The following is a 27,896-nucleotide window of genomic DNA, read 5'->3' as shown; positions in this document are numbered from 1 at the left end:
AAAATGACTGGTTTTATATTCAATTAAAATAAATATCTGCCAGTCCTAGAAATTTGCAATAAAAACAAGACAAACGGTCCGCCGATGCTTATTGGTTTATTTATCGCAGTTGTAAACAATCTTTGAGCATTTTTATAATAGGAAAAGCTAATGCTAATGTAGCTTCACAGTCTTAAACGATATCACAATAATCCCCGCCCCTCTACATGTTATCTTCAAATAATTATAATTATAATAATCAATTCAATATTTCAAAGACGCTTTACTATAGAAATCTTTATACATAAGAACAATGATATACATATATTTTATATATTCATATTGGTATTTTGGTTATATAACAAATAAATATGCCTACACAAATATATATATATTTATGTATTTTTAAACATGCAGTGCCTATAGGGGGGAGAAGGGAGGGCCTAAGCCAGATTGACAGCACAACAGAGGGGGCGGTTTTTGAGTCCAGTTTTGATGGTAAGCTGTGGAGCTTACTCAGGTGGTTGGAAGGGAGTGTAAACTTGAAGGGATCTGTGATCATGGATTAGTTACAATGTTACAGTGGTGCTACCATGATGAGACCTGCCCGTCTCCCCTCAAAGGCAACCTGCGGTTTGTCACCTATGTCACGAAGTTCAATTGTCACCTATGTTTTTATCGACGTTCCATCCATTACATCGTCTCAACAGACTCATAGTGTGGCATTATATGGTTGCCTGGGTTTTTATCGTCTGGCGTGACTAAATGTCATAGTCAATCTCTCCTAGGGGATATATATATATATGTGGACGATAGTAGCAAGCAATAAATAATTTCATGTAAATTAGGCCAATAAAGCCATAAAAGGCCAAGCTATAACGAACCGAGCTGACAAACACAAGCACTAAAAAGCGACTAGCTGCTCTGATGTACCAGCCCCTGAAAGGCGACAGAATTCATGCCGTGAACAATCTGTCGACTCCGGAAAGTGTTGCGTTGTAAAATTTCCTCTGCGGCACCTCTTTTCCTCAGAGGTCAAAGCGAAAATAAATAATGAATTACTTATTGTTTGAAAAATCCATAACACCGAAAGTGTTCAACAACAACGCCAAAACAAAAACCCCTTAATGACTTGAGTGACAGATGAGGCGTCGGAAACAGTTGGAGAGTGTTGAGACTCTGTCTAAATTGCCGTACCTTTGTTTATGGCGGCGTTGTTAATGGCTGCCTTCCTGAAGGTGTCCACAATGATTATGGCTTTTTTCTCCCCCTGTGGGGTCCAGAGATGAGATGCTGTGCTTCCTCCGCTCTCCTCACTAGCATTATTATTCTATTTGCCGTTGTTATTGCCACCGCTGATGCCCACCGGGAGTGAAATTAGATTTTAATTGCTCTGTTTGGGTCTGCCCAATAACCGGGGGCATATAGAGGATGGTAATTTGATAGGTGCGTGCAGAAGAAAGAGAAGAAACAAACCCAAGCAAGTTATTCACTCTGAAAATGAAATGATATACCACGATGTCCGTGGCGAAAGGGAAGGCATCCTATATTTATATTCTTGTAGTTTGAACTCAACAAACTTTTGATCCAGCATCCATCATCGTGGGCACCATGGTGGATATTGACCTGACGAGAGGTTCGCTCAAACTTCAGATCAATAGGAGAGGGGGAGGGGGAGGGGGAGGGGGAGAGAGAGAGAGAGAGAGAGAGAGAGAGAGAGAGAGAGAGAGAGAGAGAGAGAGAGAGAGAGAGAGAGAGAGAGAGAGAGAGAGAGAGAGAGAGAGAGAGAGAGAGAGAGAGAGAGAATAGAAAGTGGAGATCAAGAGAATGGGAGAGACAGCAGAGAGAGAGAAAAAGAGAGGCATCGTTTTTGTAAGGATATGCAGTCAACAGGATGTGCAGATAGGTTAATGTGTGTGGGGTCAGGTGCAGTAGGCCTGTCACATGCATTTCTGTCTGCGCAGTTAGCACAAACCTGTGACCCGCAGGTTACTCTCCTGCCTTTGAGGTCAGAGCAGGCAGGCGAGGGGTGGACCACTGCCTCCCTCTACAGGTGTGTCAGGACCGGATGAGAGATTTGGAAACGAGGGTCAAGCCGATTACTCTTCTTTGGATGCCTCCGGAAACACCGAAATAGAAATTAGACGAAGTATGAAAATTGCATGATACCCCCCCCCCCCCCCCCCTCTCCCCCTTAGACACAGCCTCTCCCTCCCAGCCCATCTCCCTCGAGGCATCAGCCAGACCAACGCGGAAGAGAAACAGCAGCAGCAGACAGAAGTCATCCTCGCCTCAGGGACGAAAGGGAAAGGAGGACAAATGGTGCTTTATTATGCAAATGGCTCGGTTTCATTAGATGTGCAATCACTCTTATCCTTAGCTGTTGTAGCGCCGTTAATTAATGTCGTTAATTAATGTTCAATTATCCGTTCTGGGGTGCGTGGGACTCCCCCGGGGTAATGGGACTTGTCAGGTTCGAGCCGACGGGCCGCGGCCGACTCTCGTGGGTACCGCCGCTCTTCCTGACCATGACCACAAACATCTGGGCCCTCTGGAGAGGCTGCTGCTGCCGCTGCTGCAGCTAAAGTAGGCCGGCCAGGCCCCCCCGACAGGCTGGTAGCTGGTGTCCCATGTGCACCGCCGCTCGCCCGTTCATCCAGCCCAACCCCCCCAACCCCCCTGCAGGTGTCATGTCCCTGGCCTCCGCTGGGCACAGGCTCGGCAGCGGTCGCTCGGAGGGCTAATGGGGGGTAGAATGTGGATGATCTGCAGCTGTTAACATGCTTTCTCTTTTGTGTTCCCCTTGGAAGGGTAAAACAAGACGGAGATTTTTCCCCTTCAATGGCGGCTTTAATAATTGATTTAACACACTGTTGTTTGGGAATTGTAGAACCATGGAATGGCCGACGGCCTGTTCGTTGACGCGAAGCGCTTTAAACCTTCACTGCGGACTATAAATCTGGGGGCAGCCGCTTTAATGGCACCGGGGACAACAGTGCACCGGGGACATTGGTCCAAACCCTGTTATTTGGTCAGCCGCCCACCAACCGAGGCCTTGTGATTTAATCCGAGTGGGAAGCCATAACATAGAGAGGCCAGGGTTGGAGGGATGGGATAAGCGCGTGAGGGAGGGTAAGATGGTTGTGTGTGGGGGGGGGGGGGGCTGTTAGAGGGACGAAGATGAACACTATGTTCTCCTACACCACCCTTGCAGTGATATCGCTGCTCAATCACGTCTCGGCCCAGACAGGTTCTCTCCCTCTCGCTCCTTGTCCCTGTCCCCGTCCCTCTCCTTCGTGCTCTCCCCCCGCCCTTGTCCATCGACCCAGTGTGTATCCGGGTCCCTTTTCGCCCTCGCTCTCGCTCGCCCCCCTATCACTCCCTGCTGCACAGTGTGACAGCAGCCACTTTACTGTCCTGCGCCTCATCTCTCACTGTCTTGGGGAGATGGAGCTCAGTGTCAAACACCCACACCCACACACACCAATTCACACACACACACACACACACACACACACACACACACACACACACACACACACACACACACACACACACACACACACACACACACACACACACACACACACACACACACACACACACACACAAACCCACGCACTGAGACACAGGTCTGTGTGTCCATAGGGATGCCATAGTGAATGGAGTGGTCGTTGAGACTCATGTGCACGCCGATCACGCCCACTGGCCTCACCCCTGTTGGGTGACACAGAAAGAGAGAGTGACTGACAGGGTTGCTGATTCTCCGAGTTACGTGTGACAGCTCCTTGTAAGCTCCACATTCTTGCTTTGCGTGTGTTTGCACATATGTGTGTCTGAGTTTGTGTGTGTGTGTGTGTGTGTGTGTGTGTGTGTGTGTGTGTGTGTGTGTGTGTGTGTGTGTGTGTGTGTGTGTGTGTGTGTGTGTGTGTGTGTGTGTGTGTGTGTGTGTGTGTGTGTGTGTGGGTCTTTGCATGTGTGTGCTTGTGCACCTGTGTCCGTGCATCAGCGCCTGGGTGCACGCTGGCAGGTGTTGGCTTCTTGCGTGCGAGTTTATGTGTAATAACTTCATCATCGGCCCATTGGGGGATTGCAGGACAGCTGTTCCTCCGCCTCTTGACTGGCCCCGGATCTGTTTCCTGTCACCATTGAATTGTTTGTTTGCGTGCAGAGCCATCAGCAGCTGGCCCTGGATCCGTGCGCTCACAGCCACTACACAGAGCACCCTGTGCACAGCTTGGCACCGTGTTCGCCTGACGTCATTACATCCACTCACTGCTGGGCTGGCAAACGCAGAGGCAACCTTTTTGTTTGAAGTTGCCAGTCTCCAGAGCCTCAGCATTTCTTTTACAGCCAATAGGCACTTTCTTTTTTATTTTAAGTACACAACGTTACTGCATTACCCACCCTGCACCTGTGGCTGGAGCGCATCAGGGCTCAAAAGCTGTGGACAAAGGGACCTCTGTCCACAAATGAAGGACACTCCTCATAATCCCGTATTACACTTGCATTCAAGATGCCATTCTAATGGGGTATTCATAAAGATGTTTGAACAAGAGAGAGGTTATTTTCTTAAAACTGTTCAATGCAAACTATTTTACTACCTGGCTACATATGAAATTTTCCTCACCCTTGTGATATTAGTCTTACGATCTTTAAATGTTTTTAAAATATGCCAGAGCACATTAAATGTCTGCTTGAAAACGTGAACGCAAGAGATCTCTGGTCAGTTGTGCTCATTTGACTTATATATGATACTATGCCCGTTTATCAAACGGTTTGTTTGCTTGATTTCAGAAGAAGGTACTTCAAATGATAGTTAGGAACATGTGAAAGCAGCACAGCACACGATCCAATAAGATGCATACAGAACATCAAATGACATGCTCAGAGGATATTTCTTCCATAACACCTTGAAGCCACAGAGAATATTTGGATGGGGCAAAATGAAGGAGGGATGTTATTTGATCCTTCCGGATTCAAGAAAGCAAAATCATCCATCTTCCTGTCTTGTTGATATAAGACCTCACACTGTTTGCATCATCACAGATTTAGAGTTTTCTTCTCACCCCCCGATGTCAAGTGGCAGCTTGGTGAGAGCTAAAGGCAAAACTTGCCATCCCATTGGCTACAGCCCTGCTCCCCAGCGGGGAGATGGGGTTGATCTGAGTGCTACAGAGAACCCCCCTGAACGAGGAATGAGTGTTACTTCAAACACGGAAATGTACATACCATAATTTGAGCAAGGATAGCCGGCTCAACAGGCCACCTACAGCATGCCTTTGAGACAGAAACCTCCTTCACGTTCTCAAATCATTGGCAGACTTCCATGTCTCTTTGCGATGGGAGCACATGAGTACACTGTGAGTCTGTTCCACAACCTGGACAAATACCAGATTGAATCCACTGTGGTAAAGGATTTAGCCTCAGCCCAGTGGCCAATATTATTTGTGGTCAGGGTTGGCATTTTATAGCTTTTGCTACAGTTCGGTTGATGGGATTGTTTCCTTTCTGAATCCTGAAACGGTTTGTCTGAAGCGCCTCAAGGTTATCATCATCAATACAACTATTGTTGTATTAAGAGATGTTCATTGTGGTCCCCTTTTTGCCTGGTTTTGTAACACTCTAATACACTGTCTCCCTATGCTGTTCCTTGTAAATATGCAATCATGCGACCTCTGTAAACAGTGTATACATTTTTGTTCAACAAAGCTGCCCTTTAAGCACTGTAAATATTTTTGACATCATCACAACTTTAATATGAGTTGCACACACACGCACACACACACATACACTCACATTCACACAGTCCATTGCCCGCTCAACCTTCTTCTGCTTTTTCAACATAAAGCCCCTTTCCCCTGTGTTAAAAAAATAAGTATTGACTGGAATGAGCAATCTTGCTATGACAGAAGGCCTGATACCCGCAATGTAAACTAGCTAAACGACGCATCCGCCAACCATGGAAACAAGTACAAGGAGAGGCAAGAGGATTGACAGCGCTTGCAAAACAGCCAGCTGTGCCACTTGGTTGTGCGTATCTTTGCTTCGGCTCAAGAAGCGGCAAATAAACAGCCATTTTGTTTTAGCTCCCAGCACCTGTTTTTTTTCTGCACGGCAAGCGACAGCAGTGGCGGCTAATGGTTTGTGTCTGGCTGTGAAAGTTCTTCCTTTGTGATCAAGCCACTGGAGCATTACTGAACAAAATAGGAGTTATTCATCAATATCACACTGCCGCTTTTGCCACTTGCTCATTCAAAATCCCAAAATGTTCTTGCTGCTATTATTAGAGGGTTAAGTAGTTTCTTCTTGTTTGTAAAGTCTCATGTTTCCCTGTATCAGATTGGCAATTGACAATCGTAGATCAATATTTTGAAGGGTGGGTTTGTATTCTAATCATCTTGGCTCGTCATTTTATACTCAGAGCACAAATTTGTGAGTCACCAGAATATAGAGTTCTGGGCACATCATCTGTTAAGAGTGGTGTGTGGTGGATGAAGTCTGGCAAACTGCGGTCAACATGAGCCATAAGTATGACAATGACTCACATAGTGAGTGATCTCATGCCATTTATGTATAATGAAACTCATTTTCTGCACTGGAAAAGTAACTTTGACCAGAGGTGTTGCTTACATTTGTTGATATTGTACTGGCCCTTTGTTCAAGTCTCACCTTTTCTAAAGAGAAACTTAGACCCGTTATTCTCATGGGCCTTTGAATCTCAATGCCCTCACTGACTGTTGAAACCCACATAAAACCACATAAAAATCCTGCCTGTACTCCTAGCCACACATTTGTGCCCACAGCAAAAGCTAGACGAATGGAAAGGATGCGCACCTACACACACAAGCACACACGCACGCAAACATATCATGCAGTCAGACTTGGCAACAAAAATCGAAAAAGACCAAACAAAATAATTGTTGCAGGATCATTCATGCTACGCAACTCTGAATCTTCCCCAAATCAACGGTTTAACATAAATTAGCATTTTCCAAAACATGCAATGTTACGCAGTGTGGTAAAGTGACGCCGATGAAAGATGCATGAGGATATTCAAATGAGAATTACCCAGTTGCCAAAGGAAGTTGGCTGGCTGTCTGACTGCCTGCTTGCCTTTCTTTATTTATTTATTTTGGTGGGGGTGCTAAGTCGGTGCTTATATTTACCTCCTCCCATTGCGGCCCTTCCGTCTTGCTGAGTGGTATGCTTGACACAGAAAACTTGTTGACACAAAATTACCCGTACAATGCAAATCTCCACAGAGCAGGCGTGTGAGCAGAATGGGCTGCCTTCCGCCCCCTCGCACCGTTAAATCCCTCACTCAAAACCGCCTGGTACGTCTCCAAAAGGCAACCGAGGATTCAAAAGTAGACCGTCGGTGTGTGAGAAATATAGCAATTAAAATCCATTGTCTTGTGCAGGGTGGACCTGCATCGGGCGGCTCCTGAAAAAATTAAAAAAGGAAAAGAAACCTAGGGTGGCAGACAGCCAGAATCATGCGAGGCAACTGGCAAAAGTTTGAGTTCGGAAGAGTTTTTCAAAGAAATGTTTAGCTCATGATGTGTCTACTTCAGGTGGTGAAAGAATCCAAGAAATATATGGAAATGTACATCTTGGACACATTAAACATCTCGAGAGCCACAAAGCCAACTCAAACTTCCTCCTCCTCTTCATCACAGTCTGGTAGAGGATGAAAATAGACCTCACCCCACCCCCTTATCTAACTGCGCTACTCATTGACGAGTCGACCAATCCCACACCACTGCCACCGGGGTCAGCATGACCCGATGTGCCCGGTCTGAGGTTGAGACCAACAGCCTGGTGCTCCTTTAGTGAATAGGAGATCCCCGAGGGGATCATACTTAAACTCCACATGAAACCAGTGGAGCAGCAGCAGTCACAACACCATAGCAATTACAACAACAACAACAACAACAACAACAACCACAGCAGCAGCAGTAGCATCCGGCCAGGGTTCTCAGATGACACGAGTGTCCCGGGTCTAATGGTGACTGATGACATGGATGTGATGTGCCTACTAGTAGGTCTAATGGTGACTGATGACATGGATGTGATGTGCCTACTAGTAGGTCTAATGGTGACTGATGACATGGATGTGATGTGCCTACAAGTAGGTCTAATGGTGACTGATGACATGGATGTGATGTGCCTACTAGTAGGCGGGGGTGCACGGCTGTGTGCAGCGAGGCGATGAGCATGTGCGCAGACCAGAGGAGGAAGTGTGTGACAGTTTGAATGCCATGTGACCGCTCGTCCCCCTAGCCTCCTCCCTAGCCAAAGCCAAGTCCCAGAATGGTATATTGTCATTTTTATTTTTTATTAACTGAGGAGCATATATAATTATTGAAATATTTGAAAATAATTAGATGTTTTGAAAAACGGCTGTTATTGTACACTGAGGAAACGGAGAAGTAATCATGCTTGCACTTTATCATCACACAATTATGTGTGGATTAACTGCTTTTATAACAGGGCTTTGATGAATCCTCGATTCTTATTGGTCTACCACATCATAGCAGCGTTCTATTATGTCTGAATAACAGGCTGCTGCTATGGAAAACTGACCATTGATGGTCACTACTTACAATCTAACAAGTAAGCAATAAAGTATTTTTAAAATCAATACAATCTTTTTTTTTGTCTACTTTGTATGATAATATATATTTCTTGAGTAACTAGCCTTGTAATAAACCCCTTCAGGGTTTATTTTGTGACAATGTCTGGCACACTTGACATTATCCCTTACTTATTGAATTTTAAATACAATGAGAACCGGCCAGCCTGATCCCTAAATGACTCGATGACAGCTAGGTTCAGCATTGATGGCTTCTGCTTGTTAGGTGAGCAACTTCAAGACATATCTATTTTTAAATATTATGGACCATGCAATCCTTAAGAATGGCACTTTGTTATATTGCTTAGCTTCCTTAAGCCTAATTCCAGCATTGTGGCCGGTTCTCCAATAAGTGTGATTAATTTATTTACAACTCCATTTTATTCTATCTTGTTGCCTGCTGCTGCTCCATGCTAATTACATTAGTCTAGCAGGTAATAAAACCGACGTTTTGCTCAATATTGTAATTGTGTTCTTCAGCGTAGCTTGAGGCCACTGACTCGTATCTGGACCTTCCCCCACAAAAAGCAAAAAGGAAAGTTTCAATACAGAATACAAAGAAGAATGGTTTGTGTGTGTGTGTGTGTGTGTGTGTGTGTGTGTGTGTGTGTGTGTGTGTGTGTGTGTGTGTGTGTGTGTGTGTGTGTGTGTGTGTGTGTGTGTGTGTGTGTGTGTGTGTGTGTGTGTGTGTGTGTGTGTGTGTGTGTGTGTGTGTGTGTGTGTGTGTGTGTGTGCATGCCTGTGTGTGCGTGTGTTTGTGCGCATTCCTGTGCTTTTGTGTCCAACAATACAAAAATCTAATTCTGAGTAAGTCAGAAGTGCACATGAGGACGCCCACCGACACACAGACAAACAAAAGAATTCCCACATCATCGGCGCCTGTTTCAATTGGTTATTTTCATCTACTCTCTTTCTCATTTTCATGTACCTCTTTCTCATTGCTTCAATTTTTACTCCGTTTTGTACACAGTTTCTCCTCCTTCTTAATTCTCTCTCCACTGCAATGGTAGGATGATAGAATGCAATAACTTGTAATTGCAGTGTGTGTGTGTGTGTGTGTGTGTGTGTGTGTGTGACTGTGTGTGGGGGTTCTCTGATATATGAAGACCTCTTGTCGCTTTCACACATGTTATAAAGATTGACGAGCTATAATTGCCGGAGACACGCCGCCAACAATTGTGTCGTGGCTACAAATGCATGCACCTGCTTATAACCTCTCTGGGAGCAGATGAAGGAGGTCTCCAAAACGTCCTTTTCGGAGATCACACGCGAGGCAATTTGCACCCATTGAAGACCTCACACCGAATCACAACAAAGTTATTATAATAAATAATAAAATAACAACCCTGTGCATTCGAAAATTATTGGTACCTCAAGCGACAAATCACATCCCCTTCATGACTGAGTTGCCCCGTGTATAAGTGTGTGAGAGTGTGGCTCACATCCGTCTGTGCACGTGCTTTTGTATGTGTGTGTTTGATCGTGATCGCTTCTGCCTCCGTAACTCCTCGTCGAGCCTCTCTTCCTCTCGTTCTCTCCGTCCTCTTTTTGTCTTCTCCTCCTTTTTTTTTATCGTCTGCCTCCGCCCATCTGCCTTCTTTGTCCCTTCGTCCTTTCTTTTTAATCTCCTCCTTCATATCTCTCTCTCACTTGTGTGTCCCTCCTTTTTTGTTCTCCAAACTCTGTCCTGTGCCAAAAACCCAATGGAGCAAGATGAGAATTCTTCAATAGAGATTTCCATGGCAACTGATTCTCAATCAGAGCCCTCTCTGGTTGGGTCATGCAGGCAGTTGGCACGAGTCTGCCGGAAATGGGTCTGCTTCTGCCTTTGATTGTGATCTCATAGACCGTTCTGTCATCACCAAACGACACCACAGAGCTTTACGATGTTCTAAGGGAGACAGGGAGTCCACGGTGGACGTTCACCTGAATCACAATTTTGGATTGGATGACGATTGGATGAGGCGTGCAGAATCTCTGATAGGAAAACTTTGTAACAAGTCACAAGACTTGTTATAAAAGTTTGGCACAAAAAGTAGGAATTCAGGAAGATTTAGGATACCATACCTGCAGATTTTCAAAGTGCCCTAGGCAATGTTAAAGATAGCACTGAACATTCTGGCCAGGATGTGTCACTAGAGACTGTTGTTTTTTTCATTCTTACACTGCATAGGATTCATATCCTGAGGTAGAATAACAAAGAAACTCAAATGCGCTAAATATGCAAACATATGCAACATGCAAACATAAACACACTCCATATAAGGGTTAGCCTGCTGGATGGCTTGGATGGTTAATTAAGAAAGGTATTGCAGCATTAACTCTGTGCCGGGGCCTTATTATTGCGTAGGCTAGCAACCCTAGAGACTAGGACACAGTGCTACGATAATACAGACATGCTGAAGTTGGTTTGTTGTGATATTTTGCAGTTGTCTTACAGAGATACTTCATGGGACATGGCTGGGCTATGTGTGTGCGTGTGCGGTTGCGGTGGCCTGACAACCAAAGCAGAACAGCAAGTTTTTCAACTAACCTCTCACAGTCCCAAGCCCCTGAAGTTGTTGGTTCATTTCCCGTGGCCCTGTGCCTCAGCCCGAGCTTAAGGCCCCTCAGTTGGAACACAAGTGAGATCACTGACATTTACTGGAGTGAGAAGCTCTACTGCTATTTACCCCTGGCTCCCCTGGGCCCCGCGCTGCACTGCATTGCTTGAGTATGGGAGTAAAGAAATTAAGGCAGATGTGTGTGTGTGTGTGTGTGTGTGTGTGTGTGTGTGTGTGTGTGTGTGTGTGTGTGTGTGTGTGTGTGTGTGTGTGTGTGTGTGTGTGTGTGTGTGTGTGTGTGTGTGTGTGTGTGTGTGTGTGTGTGTGTGTGTGTGTGTGTGTGTGTGTGTGTGTGTGTGTGTGTGTGTGTGTGTAAAGTATACATGTAAAGTATATACCGGTATGTGTAAAGTATATGTGTCAAGTATATACAGTATGTATATACTTTACATTTGTATATATACAGTGTATACTCAGTTTGTTTATATATATATGTAAAGTATATATATATATATATAAATACATATGTAAAGCATCTATACATTGTGTTTTCTTTATTTACATATATGTGTGTAAAGTATATATGTAAAGTATCTATACAGTATGTTTTCTTTTTATATATATATATATATTATGCAGGTGCCCTCTGATGCACCTGCTGTCATTCACGGAGGGTTATTGTGTATCCAGAGAAAATAGCTTCAAAGTTGGCTTTATCGAAACACGTTGTCATGTTTTATTACTCTTTATCAATTCACGCACAAGCATTTGAAGTACGTGTAAACACTCTGTTGTAAAGGCCAAACCATAGAAATCCTGAATACATAAAATGCGTATATTCTTTCTAAGACTTAACTTAATTTCACAGACTTGATTTCAACCTCAGCAATAGCCATAGCAAAGATAATTTGCAATGCATATTTGTTGACATTCAACAAAAAGAGAGACTTTTGTTGAATGTTAATTTCAACATTCAGCTTTCAGCAGAAAAAGTGAATCGTTCACATGAAAATAACCAACCTATCCTTGTGCTGCTGCTTTTACCTTTGTTTCAGTCGTGATTAATATCCCGCCGTGAATGCTGTGGGCGGGGCTGGCCTTTTCTTCTCAGTGACATATCCATAGATCACCAGGACGCCATAAACGTTAATAAACGGTCCTTCCAAATCAAATGAGACAATGAGACTGCTCTGTGAATTGCTAATGGGTGCATAATATACAATTAGCCAGCCCTTTTATCCGTCAGTCTCCCAAGTTCAGTGTCCCCTGGTTCCAGTCCAGTCCAATCGCTCCGCTGCTACTGTTCATCTTGTTAATAAAACAACGGGAGCCATTACCAGACTGAAGTCAAACGTGTAAGCGGGGGTGGGAAAGGCACGGTTCTATAATCTGCATCCTTTGTGTTCCTTCCTGTGTTCCTTCCCTTGTTCCTCGGTGTGTTCCTTGGCGTGTCCGCGGGGCAGCTGAGCCGCTGGATGGAGAGGAGTACCTGGACATATCGGGGATCATGCGAAACCAGGCCGGACGCTACGAGTGCAAGGCCAGCAACGACGTGGCCACGCCCGACGTCAAATACGTCAACGTGGTCGTCAACTGTAAGTGTGGCTGGATGGCATTCATCCTCGGATCATTCTAGAATAGATAACTCTGTCGTCAACTGTAAGTGTGGCTGGAGGACGTCCTCCTCCTCATTTCATTACAGAATAGATATTTCTGTTGTTTACTGTACACATTCCATGGCGTAGCATTTCCCACAATGCACTTCGGTGCAACATGAGCATGCTTATTTAGCCTGCAGTGCCATGCGTGTGTTGCGCTCCCATTGATGGTGTTTGGTTGAAAGGTAATTTAAAGGTAATTTAACTCAAAAGGTCAATTGATTTGAGGCTTTCAGTAGGATTTATTGTTTTTATGTTATGTTCTTTCAGAGGAGCTCAATTGATCCTCGGACACCGTATATTGTAGCTATGGCGGCTCCTCCTGAACGTAATATAACTTCACGTGCAATAGTGATTTCCCGCCAGTGCACTTTTGGGTAGATCAGACACTCATAGCGCTTTGATTGGCGAGGCCACTTCCAGGCCTAGTAGCGACTAAAGGTAACAATCTCACCCTCTAAAAAAGTCCTCTAATGCGTCCTTGAGCCTATAGAAGGAAAAAGGTGCGATAAATATAACCCGTTAGAGATCCGACGGCATGTCTGTGTCTGTGAAGGGCACTCAGGGACCACATTGTCATGATGAATACCTTAACTCCTCACCCTCCTCTATCCCCCTGATTGAAATTGTCAGAGTGGTTCTTGATTACCAGCCACCAGATGTTGGCCTATAGGCATTCTCCCTGTGCGCAACGCAACACCAGGGCCATCTTCACAATCTGGTGCATGAGGGTTGAGTCAACCCACAAAAATGCGTCCCTGTTAACGCAACTCAAGGGGGGGTGTTGTTTCGTCTCGTGCGGAGGGCCGCCTGACCTGCAGCCTCACGGACCACGCTGTCACTGGAAGCTGCAGATTACAGGCGATCTGCAAGCAAGCGTTCCGGAACAAAGTCTTCATTTGTCAGCAGTAGCGTTCTCTGGGCTACGGCTCGCTGCAGGGCGATCCGAGGAGGGAAACATGCATGGGAGGAGGGTGTGAAAGCACTGTGGCTGTTGGAGTCCAGGACCGAATAAATGCATAAGCTTCATTAGGGAACTCAAAACTCGATAGGAATGCTGGTGTGTGTGTGTGTGTGTGTGTGTGTGTGTGTGTGTGTGTGTGTGTGTGTGTGTGTGTGTGTGTGTGTGTGTGTGTGTGTGTGTGTGTGTGTGTGTGTGTGTGTGTGTGTGTGTGTGTGTGTGTGTGTGTGTGTGTGTGTGTGTGTGTGTGTGTGTGTGTGTGTGTGTGTGTGTGTGTGTGTGTGTGCTTGCGTGTGCACACGTGTTTTATTATCTGTGTGTGTGTGTGTGTCCTCAGACCCTCCGGCCATAAAGAAATCCCAGAGCTCGGAGACCCAAGTGGGCCGCATGGGGATGCTGCAGTGCGACGCCACAGCGGTGCCCACGCCGGAGTTTGAGTGGTATAGAGACGACAAGAGGTGAGACCCCATGTCCAAGTCACCGCTAACGAACCCAGATCCATGAACGCCCACCGTGCACACACGCACACGCGCGCATGCGCACACACACACACACACACACACACACACACACACACACACACACACACACACACACACACACACACACACACACACACACACACACACACACACACACACACACACTGCATCACTTGCGCTGCTGCAGGCTCTGACCCACGCTCTTCGAGACTGAGAAAGGAGAGCAGCACACATCATGTTGAAACAGTTTCTCTCCAGGACAGATATAGTACAATAAATAGCCCTTTGCAATAAAAATCCCTGAGCCTCCCTTGATAAATATGCAGCACATATACAAACATATACAAACACACCCAAAATCACACTTATATTTGCGTATATATTTATCACATTCAATCTGAACTCCCAGCAACACTTTGGCGATGTCATCAGAAGATAGCGTTAATTACTAAATCACCTGCTTACTCATTCTTCACACAGTTTATCCCACATTAGTTTACAAGAGAGGCCAGTGTAGCCGGAACATAATTAATAACCATTAATTAATTATCATAACCCCTCACACCACATCTTTCCTCTTTTATAGTTTTTTGTCCCTCTTTCATCAGTTAGCAAATTAATTTGCTTATTAGTCAAATATGTACGATTAAATACTTTTTTTTTAACTCTGACCTGCTGATCATTTCCTTACAACCAATTGTTGAGTTTGCAAGACAAGAGCCATTACAGAAATTGTTGTTTTTTTGCAGCAACATCTTTCACCATAGATGGCGCTGTCTCTGTGATTTGATTAAACTATTAGTTCACTCATGTGTGCTCGTGTGAAACTATACAATCCAAACGATGTTTGGATTATGTTGGCCTCCTACCAGACGGCAGAAACCGAGTTACATCAAAAGGCGATGGCACCCCACCAATTTCTTACTTTCAACTCTTGTCGTTTAATAACCCGAGAAATGGCTTCTCTTGTAGCGACCGCGGCGACTCTATTTGGGGAATAGGAGCATTGAAATGGAGTGGCACCTGTAGAGTTACACAAGTAGTAATTCCATTTCAGATTAAATCACGGCTGCAAAACTAAAAAAAATTGCAAAGGAGGGACATTAGAGAAGAGGCACAGGCCTTATCAAAAGTGTCGGCCTCTGAAGTAATGGGCCTATCAAAGCAGCTCTTGAAATGAGAGATTTATGGTGGTTGAAGTATTTTGCATTATCTGTTGTTGCGTATTTTTCCCCAGCCTCATATATCTCAGTTGTTTTGTCCCCTGGAGAGTTTTGGCTCAACGCCTGTTCATGGCCCCCTCTTTTTCTCTGTCTCTGCGGGAAATATTATCACGCTTTGTCCTTGGGCGATGGTGTTAATGCACCATAATATTATCACTTATCCTTGCTTGGCCAGTTAGTTTTAGTCCCTCTCCCACAGCATCCTTTTTAATAAGCCAAAGCCTATTGTGGGCTTTTTTTACTCAGTCGTTGAAGTGCGAGAGCTGTTTCCGGGCCAGAATCCTGAACCTGCTAATCAGCCTAACCTCGATGTCGCACACCGAACAGCAGCACTTGCAGGTGGCCTCGCTCAATCTGCTTTTTGTTTGAGCCCAGCCTCCCTTTGATAAATAGGAAACAGCCCAATGCACCACGAGAGAACCACCATGCTAGGAAGAAAACTAGAACCTCCAACGCCTCCCTAGAGACGCTCAGCCCCTGCCAAGAACTCTGTGTTCCACCCCGGCCCTCCGAGTGGTCAAGAGTCAGTCACAAAGGAGACGTTAAGAAAGTGGCAGTGCCCCCAGGAAACTAGAAAACAGCCCTCTGACAAAAGAGAAGTTGCTGCAAAGCTTCAGATCTGCCCGGGCCAACAAGAGGCCCCCCCCGCCACTCACCCCGGGATACTGGGGGGGGGGGGGGGTTATCCCGAACAGGAACATGTTAAACCCCTTGAGCGAGGTGCCAACTTGGGGGCATTAGGCAGGCGGCCACCAAAATGAAGAAGATCCTGCCCAAAGAGTCCTCAACTGTGGACCACCGGCCCCCCACAACAGTCAAACATCAGCTTGCACCACCAGGCAGGGAGGGGTGATGGAGGTTCGGGAGTATGGCTCAGATTTGCCTCCACATCCATCAGAACATGCTAATAACCACTTGAGCACGTCCTCTTCACCCGAGCACGTGTCCTCGACCAGCAGACGATGCCTTTACAGGGATGGGGACACACTGGGCAACAGCGACAGTTGTAGCATCCAGCGCCTCCAAATGACTCCCACCCGATTACCACTGTGCCTTTGAACCCAATTAGCCTGCGGTCCAATGTGATTCATCGCGGACACTCTCTCTAGCTCTTTCTCAGTGTCGGGCCTGTGTGGCCACATCACTGTGCTGCTCACTCCCGGTCCATTCAGAGATGCCCCTTTACATCTGTTGTTCTGGAGTGCAGGATGATGAAACACCTCTGTTCTCCGCTTGGTCCGCCGTACAGGGCTCTGGGCGCTGCTGGCGCTAACTGACCGTGGGCTCATAGATCAGCTGTTGATTTCTGTGTTTCAGAAAAGCCAGTGCCAAACTGCACAAGATATAACCTTGGTGGAGCGTTTTCACTTGTTTTTTCTCCGGTCCTAGTGAGAGAAATCCACTGCGATTTATACTGCAAGGTTTTGTGCCCTCTTCATCTTTGCTAATTAGCTTTTTTCCTCTTTTTTTTTCGCAATCCTCCACTGACTTGATCCTCCCATCATCATTTAAAGCATTTCATACGAGAGATAAATATCCACAGTTCTGCATAAAAGAGAGCAGGGTTAAGTCGATGAGCACGTTGTATCTATTCCCGTCTTTTTTTTCTTGATCAACTTATCTTCATTACATACCACCCCATCGATCCGTCTGACTACAACGTCATCGTCTATAGTCCTTTCGCCAGACTTGCGTCAAAGGCGGCATCGTCGTTTGAGATTGTTCGTTTAAACGAAAGCCAAAAGACCAAAGAAAAATAAAAGAAAGGGAACAATTGACAATTCCCTGTTTGGCAAATTAGTATCCGCCCCCTGCTGTGCGAGCGTTCCCGCCCATCTGTACGTCGGACACGGGGGTGGGGGGGGGGACACACGCAGTGAGTTGTCAGCCAGCGTGACAGACAGATGTGTTTGTTGTTTTGTCAGCCGGTGCATGATTGCTGTCACAGCCGCCCAGTTCCCTTCAATCATTCCCAGGTTACACGTCTCAGCAGGACTCCCTGCTTGATTTCATTTATCATCAGCCTCCAAGCATAACCGGCCTGTCACTCCCCGCCGCTGATAACCTACTTTAGATGGCCCCGAAACCACACGCCCACACGCTACCGAATCAACTCTGTGTGTGTGTGTGTGTGTGTGTGTGTGTGTGTGTGTGTGTGTGTGTGTGTGTGTGTGTGTGTGTGTGTGTGTGTGTGTGTGTGTGTGTGTGTGTGTGTGTGTGTGTGTGTGTGTGTGTGTGTGTGTGTGTGTGTGTGTGATTTCACCCCCCGCCGCTCTCTGCTCCACAGCGGTGGTCTCCGGCAGCGCCCGGCGTTCCCACTGCCGCCGCCTGACCTCCGATAGAATAAAAGGGTCAAATAATTTCAGTCGGGGGTCCAAGGTTACCCTTCTGTGCGGCGAGTCGACGCGGAGACAAACGCAAAGCGTGTCTCTCTCACACACACACACACACACACAGACGCACACACACAGACCAACACACGGACACACACTACAGAGCATTGCTGCCCTCTATCTGAGACATTGGATAATAGCATGCAGATTTATTATTATTAGCCCTTTTCTTTTTTCACTGCTCGATTTATTGCAGGTAGACGGAGGGAAGAGGTGGCTGTATTCCTGCCAACTTTTTGATGATGTATTTTGGCCTTTTGTGCTTGGAGAAGCTGGCACGGATAGGCGTAGACGAGGATGAACTTCAGCGCCGGTTAAAATGAACACTTAGAGATTTGAAAATCAAAAATAAACCGTGAGTACCCTGAGCTCTGAGGGAAATTGGACCAAGTTTGTGTCTTGTAAACTTAACAATGGCCTTTAAGCGCTCCAGCGGCTTGCTTATGCAGAGCTTTGATTCCAGACTTTCCATTGAAAGGCAGAGTCGGGATGGTAGCCGTTGTGACCTGCTCCTTGTTGCTTGCTTAATCTTCGTCTGCAGCCACCAGGCCATCCTACATTATAATTTATATTATAAATAGCCTATTGCTCCTCGGGCCCTTAAGTGTCCCACTCTTTCTCGTGCTCTGGCCTTGCTCGATGAGCAGAAAGCAACGCCTAAACATACAGCCGCTCCTAATAAACACACACCCAGGAGAATGGGTGTGTGTTTGCACTGTCCTTATCCTTGAAGACATTACAGTTAATATGGAGAGGGGCCACTCCTGGCACAATATGCTAACCTTCCCCCCAACACACACACACACTCACACACACACACACACACTCAAATCACCCTCCCCCACCACACACACACATAAATCGACTGATCTCCCCCCACGCCACACACACACACACACACACACACAAGCACATAAATCGACTGATCTCCCCCAACAACACAACACACGCACACACGCACACAACCACACACACTATTCAAGATTGTCTAGTATGTTGCCATACTAGAAAATTGTCTTTTGACTGAAGGCTTGGAGGTGTGTGTGTGTGTGTGTGTGTGTGTGTGTGTGTGTGTGTGTGTGTGTGTGTGTGTGTGTGTGTGTGTGTGTGTGTGTGTGTGTGTGTGTGTGTGTGTGTGTGTGTGTGTGTGTGTGTTGTCTATTATGTATGAGTGGGAAGGACTTCAGCACTTTATCAACTTCCCGCTCCCACGTCGTCTGGTTCGCACTCCTCCGTGACGTGCGTTCCTTCCGCCTTTGTTTTTAATGGAAATCCACTGTTCTGCCTGTCAGCATGAACGGGAGCCACTGCCTGCCTCCTGTTGGGATGACCACATTAGCCTGCTTTAAGTGGGATTAAGGCGACGGATGCTGAATAACTTTGCGCGCTCCATTCAAGACGCGTAGGTCTCAATCAGCCCAGAACAAGCACATCCATTATGTGTTCTTTGGCGGGGGAGATGAGGCTGGGGGCCGGGATAGCGTCGAGACCCGGGCCGGCCACAGTTCATCACAGCCATACAACCTGCCGCGTCAGCAGCGCGGTATTGATTTATCTCCTGGTCGAAAAAACTGTCTGGACGCATGTTGAAATCATTGATCTTTACAGAGTGGGATGGTTTTCCAACCCCTCCCCCCCCCACCCCCGACCTGGTAATGAAGGGATGGTGAGCAGCCCACACATCTTCATTTAGGATGTGAGCAGCGGTCTGCAACAGATAATAGTGAAGAAAACAGCATTGTGCATTTTGTGTGTTTTGTGACGTCGTCATCAGCATCATCATCAGCAGCAGCAGCAGCCACATCATCATCTTCATCATTATGCAAACAGAAATAATATCTTGCTACTTTCCAAAAACGTCAGCCTTTAAATTTTCCTTCCTTTGATTCAAAGTCCTGTGATGCATGTGATTTAAGCTACGCTCAGTTGAAGTTTCCATCAAAACCAACGGTAAAGAGAGTAGGGCGCTTCTAATGTGAATGGATTCCTCCAGAAGGACGACAGCATTCGGTTAAAATGGCTCCTTCATAAAACTTAACTAGGAAATAGCCTAACCCCTGCTCTCACCAAATGTCTGTTGGCACAAAAGGAAAACTCATTACGGAATATAATTATATGATATAAAAGTAATAAGCTATCTCTAGGCCTTTGCTTGCACTGGTGTGACCTTTTGAACAGCTATTAACTTTCAATACAAATAAAGGATGGATTCTTTGGATGAAAACAAAGGAGAAATACAGAGTTTGAATGGTATAGACGATATCTTATATATTGGTTAACATTCTTCCCTCTCAGAAGAAGTAGCCAGTAGCTAAGGAATTGGAACTTAAGCTGATTTATTCTCAATGGAATCGGTGCAGTATTTGCAAAGTAGTGTAAAGCAAAAACTACTTGTCGACAAGTGTATGGGAGCTGCCTGTGCTTGTGTATGTACATTAATCAATACATGTAGGTTGGCAACTGGGTAGTTAAGGCAAGGGGTTGGAACGGTCAGGGACATTCAAGGCTGTGAAGCCAAATCAACATCTGCTGGGGGTCCTGGCAGAAGCCATTCTCACTGAGGGGTCACAGGGGTCGTTTGCAGCAGCCAAAGTGCTCAGCTATGGAGTTTGTGTTAAGTGATAAACAATGGCACGATGCATTAGCTCACCACGTTACTTAAAGCCACAATACAAAATTGCTGTGCTGAAAAGCATAGCTGCAGTTTGTTTGGGAGGTTGTGGGCATAGTTATATAGATAAATAGACAGAGAGACAGACAGACAGACAGACGAACAGACAGCAAAGAGCTAATTGGCGGTGATCAAAGTATGTTTGCGCATAACGTCACTTTTCTTAGCCCTCCAGGCCGGATGGATTCCCCTGGAACACTTAAAGTGGTGTGAGTTAATGGGATTTTAATGACCGGGTAATAGTTATTTTCCCTTAAACGCAACCACAACAACCGATCTCCACTGACCCTTTCTCTGCGAGACGGCGAGCCTCATGAAACTGTGCTGAGAAGATGAACACTGATACGACCATTAGCCCTCGGCTCTGTCTCTGACACGGCTGATGGGCGTGTTTTATCTATCATTGCCCCGGGTCCATAACCCGGTGTGTGTTCTTCCTCCTCCTCCTCCTCCTCCTCCTCCTCCTCCTCCTCCTCCTCCCCAGGCTATCCAACTCTCAGGCCATCAACATACAGACCCTGGGCACCAACACCATCCTCATGATCACCAACGTTACCGAGGAGGACTACGGGAACTACACCTGCGTGGCCTCCAACCGGCTGGGCTTCCAGAACGCCAGCCTCTACCTTTATAGTGCGCACACACACACAAACGCACCTGCATGCATAGAGCACACACATGCACAGAGCACACACACACACACACACACATGCACAGTGCACAGTAGTCCACACACACACATCCCCCCCATGCTGGGTATATGTTACAGTAGCAGACTCACTCTATATGCACACTGTCCATCTACAGTGAGATCACATTACAGTACACTACACCCTATATGCCCAATCTTAGTCTCTGTAGAGAGTATACATTACAGTACACTACACTCTATATACACACTCATAGGCTCTATAGAGCGAGGACATTACAGTATACTATACACTCTATGCACACTATCCCTCTATAGAGCGTGTACAATACACTAAAAACACAAATCTATATGCACACGCACTATATAGAGTATATACAGGAGCCTTCACAGTCATAGCAAACTCTCCCTCTATAGTGAGATACAGTAGCCTACACACTATAGACTCACTCTCTCCCTTTGTACTATAGAGGGAGAGAGTGAGTCTACAGAGTGTGTAGGGTACTCTAAGGTTTAATCACTTTAGACTATAGTGATAAACCTTGCAGTAGCCTACACACTCTGTAGACTCACTCTCTCTCCCTTTATAGTGATTAAACCTTACAGTAGCCTACACACTCTGTAGACACCCTCACTCTTGATCTATAGTGATTCAACCTTAAAGTAGCCTAAACACTCGAATTGCACACTATGGGTCCTATCTTGCACCCAGCGCAATTGACTTTCTACACCGACGCATGTATCGTTGCTAGTTTGCACCCGGTGCAAAGCTGATTTCCCCCCTTAGGAAACTCGCGCCACTACACTTGCGCCCTGAGAGGCGTGTCTGCGAAAAGCAGAGGCGTGTTCCGGCGCAAATGATACATGGTGCTATCTTAAAGATCGTTTTGCAATTGCGCCACTGACAAAAAAATCCTGGTTTAAATGATAGCGCAATTGGTGTTGCTATTTTGACGTGACTAGGCAGGTCGGAACTGTAACATAAGCTTACCCACACGTAGGCTATACACAGCGCAAAAATGACTACAATTAGCCTAATTTAAATATTATGATGTCAAAGATTGTTCACATGTGAAACTGCATAGAAATAGCATGTGGATTGTGGATTTTGTTTTTCATAGGGGCTGCATGAATGAACACTGTAGTAGGCTATGCCATGCATTAAGATAATAATAATAACAATAAAAAACTCGAGCCAAGTATATCCCAGCCTTCCAAAACAAAATTGTGTTTTATGGTAAATGATAACGTTGGTTAAATTATTTGGGAAAGAACAGCTGATACAGCAGTAATAAGTTGTACTTTTAAATCAATGCATCTGCAAACAGAGTAGAGCAAACACATATTTTCTCTTGACACAGACATGGTGTACAAGCCCATTCGTGAGGAAACGATGGTTTTACCAGGAGTGAATGTTTGAAAGAATAAATTAATGCGAGTGATGCTTGGCGCGCGTTTGTCTGTTTAAACACACGCAAACTTAACTATAACTACAAATAGGGCCCACAACAGTTAGTGTTGCCTTGTCTGGATACAAATGTATAATGCACACTAGTGTGCACACACACTGATCATCCTCATGCACTGAGCCAGCTTATTTCATGCATTGATTATATGTCAGTGCTGTGCTGGTCAGCAAATCCAAACTGTTCACTTCAAATACCTGAGAGACATTTAGTTCCTGAACCTGAAATGCATGATTCTTTCTCGGTTCTGCTTGCACAGTAATTGTGTTGTCAAACCCATAGACCCCAGCTATCCGTCCTCTTTTATATCAAAAATATATAATCTTCTTATGAGTCTGTACTTGCCTATGGCCACTAGATGTCGTCCCTCCCTCATTTATTATACCTATTATGAATTGCAGTTGCTTATCTGTAAAACTAAAGGAAACATTACAGTTGTTAAGCTCTTACAATGAGTTCAGGCCTGTATGCTTATACCATGACCAAAATATCTTTAATTCTTTATACAATGAATCACAACACTTGAAGTTGCTCAACATGACCCTATCCTTTCACTCTCTATTGTTCTGCAGGACCTGGGATGGGGCAAGACAACGGCTCTGCCTCTGTATCTCAATCACTGTGGCTTATGCTGGCCTGCATCACCTGCCTTTTCTTCAAGTGTTAATACCGCCCTGCTTCTACTCCTCCTCCTCCTCCTCCTCCTCCTCCTCCTCCTCCTCCTCCTCCTCCTCCTCCTCCTCCTCCTCCTGCTCATGGCCTTCATCCGTCTCACCACACCGCCCCCCCATCAAGTCTTTACTGCTCCCCGAGTACCACCACGTAGACTCCTCCTCCCGCCCCCTCACACACACACACACACACACACACACACACACACACACACACACACACACACACACACACACACACACACACACACACACACACACACACACACACACGGACACACACACACACACACACACACACACACACACACACACACACACACAAACACACGGACACACACACACACACACACACACACACACACGCACACACACATACACACACCTTATAGCCTCCCCCTATCCCAGACTGTTTGCATTATCTTGTTCCATAAAACCTTCATGTACTACAACAATGCACTGCTTAGATATTAAGAAACATAAAAGGGTAGGCTGGGGGATTATTAATACTACTAATAACAATGATGTTGGTGGGAGGACGGACCATGCGTTTTAGTGCAGAAAATAAGTGAAGTTAATGACATGAAGGTCATCACTTGCAGTGCTCTTTTTAAAAAGGACTGTCACGGTTGCTCTCTAATTTAGATCTAGTAAGGGATGGGGGGGGGGGGGGGGGGGGGAGCGAATTTGTAAGGTTTCGTGCTCTCTACTCTTTTTAGTGTTTGTTTGTGGATCCACTCCCCGGGTGGCCAACGGGCAGGAGCTCAAAGCGATCACCGCGTCCCTGCTGGGGCCTGCAGCTTCAACCAGCTTCCCGCTCCCCCCCCCTCCCCCCCCCCCTCTCCCATCCTTCCACACATGCCCTACCGTGAGGTCGCAGCTGCCGTCACCCAAACTCATCCGCGACAAAACCACAGTATCTGCCAAATATCTATCAAGTGTATAGGTTTGAAGTTAACACACACACACACACACAGACGCAAACGCAAGCACACATACTCACACATTTACACCCACATACATACACAGACTCATGCACATGGGAACACTAATCAAAAGGTAACATTGAGTGTGCTTGAGTGCTCACTAAACTAATTGATGTTTATTAAGCAGCTTCTGATTGTTACTTCCTTTCCATTCGCACACACTCATTTAGCTACAGCTCGTGCTCTCATGACTCAATGGCCTTCATTTCTGGACTCTAATCTTGGTGTTAGATCAGGAAAAATCCAAGAAATCCCACAGTTTTAGAATAGATTTGTGGTAAAGGAAGGGGCACCATTATGGTATGATGTACAATCTTTTTAGGAGTTCAAATCGTGTGTTGTAAAAAAAGAAAAGGAAAAAAAAATAATATTTGAACCGACTCCCGATGGCGGAGGAAAAACTCCTCCAAGAGGCACGAGGTGGTGCGTTTCCTTGGCAACAGGATATTAGGGAGGAGGCAGGAAAAAAAGGATGCGGTGATACATGGTTTTGTGTACATAGTTGAATTGTGTATTTCTCTACAGTCAGGCCCCCTATGTTTTGTTGCTGCGATCAGAGGAAGGCACCTCAGATCGTTACAGTGTGCATCACCTTGTCCAGCGACGGCCCCCCCCCATGCCCCCTCCCCCCCCATGCCCCCCCCATGCCCCCTCCCCCCCCATGCCCCCCCCCCCCCTTCCCCCCCCAAACCCCCTACCCGCTCGACGTGTGTCTGATGTGGACTCAATAGTATCTAGCTCTATCTACACATGGTAAACCATGTACTACAAATATGGCGTTTTGGCTTTTTGGATTATTTTATAACGATGCATCCATGAAAGAACCGTCTTTTCTGCTGGAACTTGCATTGAAATGTATGACACCAATGAATGACTTTGCTTTTAACGTAATCTCATCTTAAAAAGCTATGTTTGTTTTCATAATGAAATGATACCGGAAAGTTCATAATATATTGACTTTATGTTCTGTTTCCTTTTTATTTCATGTTAATAATATGTGTGTGTCTATAAATGGTATGTGTATACTTAAATTCAAAGGCCTGATGATCAATGGTATCATATTTAAGGTGTCCATTATTCATTTAAGACAATGGTTGACGTATGGATTACTTTTGGCCTGTTTCAATGAAGGGTTAAGGCATATTTTCTGTCACTCTGGATGACGTTTGAGAAATTAATTGAATATATATGAATATATTAGTCAACTTCCTTGACACAGGATACAACAGAAAAACAACAAACAAAGTTTCTTATTTTTTCGCTTTAAACAATGTATCCCCAGAACTATTTTAACCTTGTCTTACCTTGTGACTCAAAAAGTAAAACAAATGTTCAGAGTGCCCATATATTTTAAATACAAAAACGTTGACAATTAAAGATACCCTTAGACTCCCACAGATTTGAAGTCTATTGCCTCCGGAAATAGATCAGAATTTGTCCATCACCACACTTCGCTGCAATTGTTGTATCCCCTGGCAAAGAGCTTGGCGTGCATAGCGTAGTCCTCCTGTACACGTCTCAAGTTGAAGTTTAAAAAGAACAAACTGTAGATTCCCCTGTGAAAACACACACTTCTAGGTATGTTGTCTTCGTCCCAACATTGATAATTCAGCCTGAATTTGTTCCTAGAGAATGCCTCTTAGGATGAGGGGATCAGTGATGACCCTGCCTCTGATCAAGTATTAGCTTCCACAGAGATTAAAGGCTTTTTTTTTTTTTTTTGTGTCGTGCTTTTACAAATTAACAGACCTCAAGGTCAACCGGATTTGTAATGTGAAATAACAATTAAATTATGTGTTATCGATCATGATCTAAACAAAAATCTTGCAATTTCTTTCATGGCAATTTGTCATCCATACTTGCAAGCAGGTGCTTCTGTAGAGATGTATTAGATATTTTTACTGTTATTCTTTCACAAACATCCAAATGTGTTTACAGAAAAACAAAGATCTGCAGTATAGACCCCATAATGGCAGTAAAGGGGCTGCTGGTTAAGTCTACCCTTACACATACATGTCAAAGTGGAGAAGGCTGTGTAACTTCAGCTCTGTTGAGTTTTCCTAGCAACACTGTTGGGAGGCTGAACAGTAGCCAGCACTAACAGTCCTAGCATGTCTTACCAGTTCCTCTCCCCATCTCACAGTGTGTCTAATATGAATGCTCAGGGCAAAATTGGACTGGCTATTGTACAGACTCCCCACCACCGACCTAAGCATGATTGGTGGAGATGGGAATTTGGTTATGTGATTTGATAGTTTTGTTTACACCAAAATAGTTGATTTCTTTAAAAGTAAATTATAACACAATCCAAAGTCTCACATTAGGTGGAACCAAAACATGTTTGGAACTTGCATATATACATACAAATTAGCAGCTGTGATGTTAAGTTCAGAGTTGCCATATTTTCTAGTATTGAGACCAGCAGACAACCTATATGTGCACAGCACTAATCAATTCAGAAAAATAACTGCATTGATACCGTTGACTGTCCTTGCCACCATTCAATGTACTACTTCCAAGCAGTTCAAATCAAGCTTCAAATAGGTACAATAACCCTGTTACAATCTGACCCTATTGTGTGCTTGTGCGTATGCATGTGTGTGTGTGTGTGTGTGTGTGTGTGTGTGTGTGTGTGTGTGTGTGTGTGTGTGTGTGTGTGTGTGTGTGTGTGTGTGTGTGTGTGTGTGTGTGTGTGTGAGAGTGTGTGTGTGTTTCTGTGTGTCTGTCTGTTCGCCCTTAATTATTGATCTATTTCATCATGTCACAAGTTCTATGAGCCATGGGATCTTTAAAATGAACATTAAGTCGGCAAACCGGTTTGCCTGTGTACAAGGAATAACATTGTTATATTTCATGTAATATTTACTTTTCTTTATACATTTTTTTGCCCCCCCATGCGTGATTAACAGACGTTTATATAATATGTTTAAGTCAGTAAATCCATCTCCAAATACAGCACATGGTTTGGAAATAATCTGATTCCTTATGATTGTAACCCTGGAAATCAATCACCGAAAGGAGCTTTCAATCATGGTACCTAAATTTCCCACCCTTTTCTATTTTAATTTACTTTCTTAATGCTTGAAATTATTGCAGTCCGTTTCTAAAAAATATATATGTAATAAAGGTAAATGAGAAAATGTTAATAACTTGAAATAAAGTTGTTTGAATTCAATGTTCTGTATTTGAATGTGAATTAAGATGTTGAGGGAAAACATTTTTTGGGGGCCAGCTTGGGGCACACGGATCCTTAACGGTAGGCTGTTGTGTTTATAAGCCATGTAACAGTCAAATAAAATCTTATGGTTACATTGTATTTGGGGAGGATTTTGTTCGTGTTAAGATTTGACAGTGATTTTCAATAGATCTTCTAACGTTCTTCTAACGACAGGTGCAGGCCCGGTTCTACGGGGGTGCATAAGCATGCATTGTACCGCCCAAAAAAATGTTTGCACCCTCAATTGAAAAAAAACAAAAAAAACAACAACATTTTTTATATAAATATGATAGAAAAAATAAAATACTTGCTCACAAAACAAATTGTAATGAAACTTGTGACAATTTCCATTAAATACC

General features: G+C 45.0%; 1 protein-coding gene across 2 annotated transcripts in view; it reads left to right on the top strand.

The window, feature by feature from the left end:
- The window catches only part of lsamp (limbic system associated membrane protein), a 394,190-nt gene extending 366,554 nt beyond the window's left edge, over positions 1-27,636 (top strand). For both annotated transcript variants that reach the window (XM_060074330.1, XM_060074329.1), the window contains 4 exons: positions 12,624-12,755; positions 14,117-14,237; positions 21,033-21,181; positions 23,236-27,636. In XM_060074330.1, coding sequence (XP_059930313.1) covers positions 12,624-12,755; positions 14,117-14,237; positions 21,033-21,181; positions 23,236-23,330 — 497 coding nt within the window. In that variant the 3' untranslated portion in view covers positions 23,331-27,636. The remainder of the gene's footprint in view (positions 1-12,623; positions 12,756-14,116; positions 14,238-21,032; positions 21,182-23,235) is intronic.
- Positions 27,637-27,896: the final 260 nt, after the last annotated feature.

The sequence above is a fragment of the Gadus macrocephalus genome, chromosome 16 (genome assembly GCF_031168955.1).
Source record: "Gadus macrocephalus chromosome 16, ASM3116895v1".
NCBI lineage: Eukaryota > Metazoa > Chordata > Actinopteri > Gadiformes > Gadidae > Gadus > Gadus macrocephalus.
The sequence above is the reverse complement of the archived record's forward strand: the minus strand, read 5'-3'. Positions and strand labels throughout refer to the sequence as shown.